The sequence below is a fragment of the Mastigoproctus giganteus genome, chromosome 12, assembly GCF_048544385.1.
Source record: "Mastigoproctus giganteus isolate SK-2022 chromosome 12, ASM4854438v1, whole genome shotgun sequence".
Taxonomy (NCBI): Eukaryota; Metazoa; Arthropoda; class Arachnida; order Uropygi; family Thelyphonidae; genus Mastigoproctus; species Mastigoproctus giganteus.
In genome coordinates this window covers 63,727,963-63,734,972 of record NC_143586.1, presented here as the reverse complement: position 1 = coordinate 63,734,972, position 7,010 = coordinate 63,727,963, and the positions used below count along the sequence as shown (strand labels likewise).

Here is a 7,010-nt window from a genome sequence, read left to right as displayed (position 1 = left end):
CGAAAAAAACAAACACTGCAGATAGGAAACATTAAAGCAATTAATAATACATAGCAATTAATTTTCACTTGCTCTGTAGTTATACGAATCTAAATAAAAATTTCACTTTGACTACAAAGTTAAATTCCACTAATTACATATATAAAAATAAAATTAAAATATAAATTCCACTATTTAATCTATTCATTCATTCATTCGAAGCATTCACTCCAAAAGTTCTTTTTTTCTAGATAGGATATAAAACCATTTTAGAAACACATATAACTACCTAATCTATGATAGCTCGAACTATTACATACACTTATAATACATGATCTATTCATGCGAGTACCGGTGTTCTTTGAAACATGAATTTTAAGAACAAACATAATTTATACCATTCAAATAATCAGTAACAGTTTCCTATTCTAATAACTTACGATACAAGAATAGTTCCTACACTGGAGCACCTCTAATAGATGCATGTTACCTCTTTCAAGTGAATAACCTAACATAAATACACATTCTTCTTTTATGGTGTAACTTATTACTAGCCCTAGAAAGATATATATCAGAGGAGTGGGAATCACTGAAATATAACTTACTGTGCGTTTGTTTTAAGTAAGGCGATAGAGGTAATGGGTGATTTAAAAATGGTCTCTGGCATAATTCTGGTGAATACATATGCTTATTGTGTTTATTAATTTTGAATAATGGAACTAATATATATATAGTTTGAAAAATACACTACAATTAATTATTAATTGTGATTTGGGAAATTCAAGTCTAATTACTATTACAAGAAAGCTCATAAAATGGGAAATTTATTTTCCTAAAACTAGAAATTAATATTTAAATGAGCTGAGCGGTATGAGGTATTTACAGTTTTTTTTTAAAGAAAGGCTATTTTGATTTGTGCAGGTTAACTGTCCGTTCCAGCAAGCATTTTAGCGATCTTCAATGCTAGTAGCTGCGTTTTTGTTCCAGAGTAATCAGCATCAATGTAAAAAGTGCATTCTGTAATATTTTCAAGCCGTCTAAATTTCTTTATTATCACTATAATAATACTTTGTTTTTTACTGAGGTAGTTTTTCAAGCTTTGTTTTTTTTAATATTCGACCCATTTTAAGCTCAAAAGGAAAACTTAAGCATCCAGAATACATCTGCCAACTGTTCGTTGATTTTAAATCATATACGGTAGTATCATATCACTTTGGTATGTATTTCGTTGTCGCTTGAATATATATAACTTCTACACGTTGAAATTTCCTTAGACACCAAACATTGAAGAAACAACGTCTAGAGTTTACACATTTTTTACATACATGCAACGAATGATCACAGTGTTTTATTGATGTATTCTAAAATATCATAGCCAGATAAACATGCCAACAACCAGAGATTTCGTTAATGAATTCACAGAGTGATCAAAAATCCCAGAAAGAACTATTCTATCTGGAGCTAATATGAACACTCTACTTTCTTTCACTCTCTCTCTTGCCCTATATCATTATTAACTGTTAATATTTGAATAAATAGCCCTATGTTACTGATAATGAACACCATAAATAGCACTACAGAAGGAAACTTTTAATACCACTCTGAATGTACAAAACTTTCATATAATTTTGATCCTTTCTGCCCTTATCATAAGGGCGTGATCGCCTTGCCCGAATTTTCACAATAAAATGATTATTTATTTATTATTATTTTAGTTCTTATAAAATTAAATACTTAAGTAGCAATATTTCAAAGTCAAATTTTTGTTTTGTTTGTCTCCTTTTTATATCTGTGTCTCCATTTACAAGTTAAGTACAGTACTGCAGACTAACATTAGGAAACAAACCAACAATAAATAATTTGCTAATCATACATTATATCATATCATTAATGCTAGGATCGAAGTTACACGATAAGCAGTACCTGCAATATATGTACGTTATTTGAAAGAGAATAATTATTTCCAGGATAACTCAGCTCAATGTAAACTTTTCGAGAATTTTAATTGTTCAACTTATTTAAAATTAAATATAAAATGAAATTATAAAACATATAATTTCTTAATTTCATACAAATTTGCAGTTCCTCTGCAATAACTGAAAAATATGGGAAAGAAAATACTCTGTAAGAATACGGTATGCATCAGTGAAAGTAAAATGTGGTATCTTCCATAGTTTTTCATCTTATGTATTTCAGAGAAAATTCGCAAGGTGTTTATATTTCTTATATATTTCAGACTATGGTTACGCAAACATTTCTGATTTTGTAACATTTTGTAACAGGTTATATAAACCTTAATGAAGTGAAGATCGATAAAATGGACAATTTGAATTACGTTCTTATTTGAAATAATCGTAGTTTATATGCTCAAACATGAATCCACTTTTAAAATTAAAATTAATAATTCGACGTACTCCCAGTAACATAAATTTTTGTACATTAATTATGTAGCATATTATAAATAAAAAAAACGAAATGACTTAAAGATAAATAAATCTGTGGGTTCTTTCATTTTTTTAATTTCCGTTGTTAATAATAATAATATTTCATGTCAAATGTTTCGTTTTTCTATTGCTATGTACTTATAAATAAGAAACTTCAGCGCCCTCCTTTAATTAATTTTAATCTATTTTTAATTAGTAATAATCTGAGCAAACATAATCTATAAACAGTCAACAGTGAAACCAAACAATCAACAGCGAAACGTTTTTCCCATTTCAATCAGAAACTGGAATTAGAATATAAAATAAAACAAAAAATATGCTTTCTGAAATTAGAGAAAAAACTTAATAAAAATACGTACAGTATTTTACAAATTTTCTTCGCAGTTTTTACGAGGCTTTTCTGAATCTTATTATTTATACTGTTCCATACTTAGCAAGCCAAATATTAATAAAAGATTTTGAGGAAGAGAAACAGTGTCACCAAAAGAGCTTAATGGGTCTTTATTTGATGCATTATATATTTTTTTACCTTTAAAGACTAGGAACTAGAAATGTCAGAACATAATTTTATTTGCTCGATACAACCAATTTCTGCTTCCAAGGACGTTCTAAGGACTGTTGACAAAATACTTAAAATTCATTACGATCAATAAAAAGTAATCTAATCGCGAAAATAAGACAAAATACTCTAATGGGATTTCTGATCACTATCCAATGGTACTTACACTCCCCATAGAGAACAACTATACATGGGATTTTTTTCTATTCTACAAAGGTAAACCACTTAAAACAAATGTATCAATATTTCTAAAAATACATTTTAACTAGTACTCATTAACTACGTGCGAAAAATGGACCATTAACATCACATTCAGATGGTATAATGGAGTTAGTGTAAAATTAGGAAGTGCTATTTATTAAAAGAAATTTACGAATAAGTACATAAGTTAAGTCTCTAACCTACATTGAAGATAACGCTATTTTTATGCAGGGAAAATATTTTCTTAACATAGTGAAACCTCTACTGTTCATAAAAGTGCCACAATTATTCATTTTGAAGACTGTCATTCTGTGTCAGTCTGCCTGTCAACATATCTAAGCTACTTACAACTGCATTAAGTGAGATCAATAAGAAGATATTAGTGGAACTACAACATAGCATCCAAATTTAGTATAGGACAATCAAGTAAATGATTGTACAAAGAAGTAATAAATTATATTTTCAAGTAAAATTGAGTTCCGAAAGATTTATACTTGATGTCTATGTTGTAGCCCATGCACACATGCATGTTAAATTGATGAAAATTCTCACTAAAAGCAGCAGAATATTGAAAACTGAGAAGAAATGCAGGTACATGAAGGAAGAATGGTTCTCTTTTTTTTGGGAAACCGTCACGCTCCCAAACGCTCGGTACGGGAGGAACATGGTTTCTCCGGAGGTTCTCAGTCCTTGAGTAACTTTGTAGCTCTCTGGTTGGCGGCGGTGATACGGGTCTTGTTGGATTCCGCCTACAAGTGATATAGAAGGCATCGTATCATTTTAGCAGCTTCATGGTTCTTTTGTTTGCATCCTGGATACGTATCTGGTTTGAATGTGCCTGTAGAAAATGGGAAACAAAACATAGGATGGCCAAAAAACTAAAGATAAGAAGCTGACAACCAAACAAACGGCACAAAAGGCTTGAAGCAGAAACACAGGGCCGACAGATGCAGGAACACAAGCTTGTCTTCATATTAGACACAGTTACGCAAAAGTCTACCTTTTCAAATGAATTTCGTTGTTAACTTAGGAGATAAAAAAAATGTTTCTTAGCGAGTCACGTCTACCTGAGACAGCGCATTTATTAGAATTTTACTGGAAAACAATTCAATCGAGAATTATTGAAATATTGTCGAAATATTAATGAGATGTTAATTGGGAATAACTGCTCCCAAAGTTTACCATCATTCGTTAAGTGAGTAAAATAGCATCGCTCAGTTTAGGTGGATGAAATATACGCAACGGACAACATGCTAGATCAGGGGGAGGGGTTATCAAATGGTGGTGGACTGTGGTCGGCATCTGGACTCCCAAGAATTTTTTTAAGGAGAGCGAGTACGATGAATTTGTCAATAATTTGTACATAAGGAATTATTTTAGCTTTGAATTCTTGTAATTTTCCTTAATATGAAGTGTGACACTAACAAATCGATAGTTATATCGTGTTACTGGCGCCACAAAGCTTCTGAAAAATACTTAATTTTATTTTATAATTTAACTTAATAATTTAGTTGCATTCCATTAGTTTAATAATTAAATGAACGACTATCAAAGTGAATTTCTCCATTATATGTATACGTTAATTTCAGAACCTTACCTTAACGTTACCTGGTTCTACGAAGTTGATCTAGAAACTGAGTTTTCGTACAATGATCGTTTTTAGTTATTTTCAATTTATAAAGCTTCATATACATTCTTCATTTATAGAAAAGAAATCTAGAAATTTAAAACATTTATTTTTTTATAGTCTCTGGATGATTTTCGAAAGTTTATAAGTGGTCCTTATTAAAAAATCAAGTTTGGAAAGCATAAAGATTAAGGCAGTTTCCAAACCATCGGTCCGCAATTTTTTTGCTGAATCTCGAATAGTCTTTATAAGTCTAGAATAAGATTAATGATATACAGATAGAGGAACAGGGAAATGCAAATAACGCAGGTATTAAGTTAATTTCGTTATGGAATAACGAATCTGTTTTTGAACCAATTTTGTAAAAAAATAAATTGTTCAAAATAGCATACATTGGTGATTAGAAAGCTGTTAGAGCACATTACAGCTCCTGTTACCAGAAAATTTTTCCTATTATTTGAACTTTTCTTTCGCATGTGGCTATCACTGGATATTTGAAAAAAAGAAAAGAAAAATGAGTCAGCCAATATATTCAATGATTGTTAAATGAAATATGAAACGTAGCTCTTCTCTGAACAGCAAAAGCTCTTGTTAACTTATTTTTGAAATAATAAGGATATTATTATTTTTATACTTGGTTCAAATACAGTTTGCATGGGTTCTGATACGAGTACTCGTCTTTGAACTTCTCTTGCTATTTTCAGTCTATCGATCTAATAATAAAATGGCGACTCAGTTTGGAAATAAAAAAACGGGAGTGAGTCAAATAGTGTGGCCATTCAGTATACGCAACCATCCCGTGGCGAGGCTGCTATTAATCTATCGTTGTTCTAAAGAAGATCAATCCCTCGAAATTTATTTTGTTAACAGTGACAAAAACATATCATTAATCATAATTGAAACGATTAAAATAAAGCGAAATTATATATACAAATTTCTGCACGTTTTAAAGTAAATTTAATTTAAACTTTGGATTTAATATTAAAATATTTTGCTTTGTTATTCTGCTTCAATATTAATCGCTTATTAAAAACAAAAAAAGCGCAAAAAATAGATAAAAAATAAAACAGATGCTTTAATGTTTTTGTTTTGTTTCTCATTGGAAATCAGCTTAGTTTTTTTTTTTTTAAAAACGAAATTCCGAAAAGGGCAGACACGTTTTTTTTTTTCTGTAATAAGAAACAACACAAAGACAAGTAAGGAAACATTAAAAACAGAAGGCAGAAACAGCAACTGTTTTTGTTGCATATATAACAGCAAAACATAGTATGGGCACGTTTTTAAGCATGTGTTGGTGTACAAATAAAAGTGAGAGTGAAGTAGAGCATTATCCAGATGCACACATCAACATTAGAACAATAAAGCAACAAATATATACCTATATACAAACACTTATAAATATAAATAAATAAATATATATATTTCAAATATTTCGATAAATGCTTAACTTTAACTTTATTTCTATTTGATTAAAGGAGAATTTAAAAATTTCAAATGTAGATAATATTTATTATAATTATTTTTGTTGGTATATAATATTTGCAATTAAATTCCTTGCAAACTACAATTGCTCAATTAGTAATTTCTAGATCTTTATTTCAAAGAGTTTTGTTTTTAGCAAACCGTGAAGCATTTATCAGAATAAAATCATTTTTAACATGAAAATTGAAGCGACAAACATAAAAAAACAAAAATTTTTTAAATAATCATTTGTATAATTAACAGAAATTATAATGATAAACATATTACATGGGATGGACCACAAGTCATGCTACAATTTGGAGTCCAATATTAATTGGAGATCTTTTATCTTTAATTTTGGTTGAAGTCTATTAATCGAAATTTCAATTACCATGGATACCTGGAATTTTCTGGTAAGGACTAAAATTTGGAGCTTGATATCAAAAATGATATCTATTAGCTTGATATCTATTAGAGCTGCACAACGTGTTAAGCGAGAACCGCAAAGTGAAATACCTGGCAGTTGGAGCGTACTAAGAGGACATTATCGCCGTTAGTCTTGAATCTGGTCACTGGAAACAGTTGTTTATATTTTTATTTTTTTGTTTCGTTTATACTTTTCTTTTATATTTTTCTTTTATTTTATTTTTTGTTTATATTTGTATTTTTCTATATTTTAGAGTAGAGGTGACAACTCCCTTAGTAATATTTCTTCTTATATTGCTTATCACAATAAAAT

The 7,010-nt window shown here is 29.5% G+C and overlaps 1 protein-coding gene across 3 annotated transcripts in view; it reads right to left on the bottom strand.

The window, feature by feature from the left end:
* Positions 1-229: 229 nt before the first annotated feature.
* The window catches only part of LOC150077123 (synaptosomal-associated protein 25-like), a 246,895-nt gene continuing 240,114 nt past the window's right edge, over positions 230-7,010 (bottom strand). For 2 of the 3 annotated variants that reach the window (XM_090386876.1, XM_090386875.1), the window contains exon 8: positions 230-3,932. In XM_090386876.1, coding sequence (XP_090243002.1) covers positions 3,867-3,932 — 66 coding nt within the window. In that variant the 3' untranslated portion in view covers positions 230-3,866. Of the gene's footprint in view, positions 4,022-7,010 lie in introns of all 3 variants that reach the window. The other variant, XM_090386877.1, reaches the window with a different exon arrangement.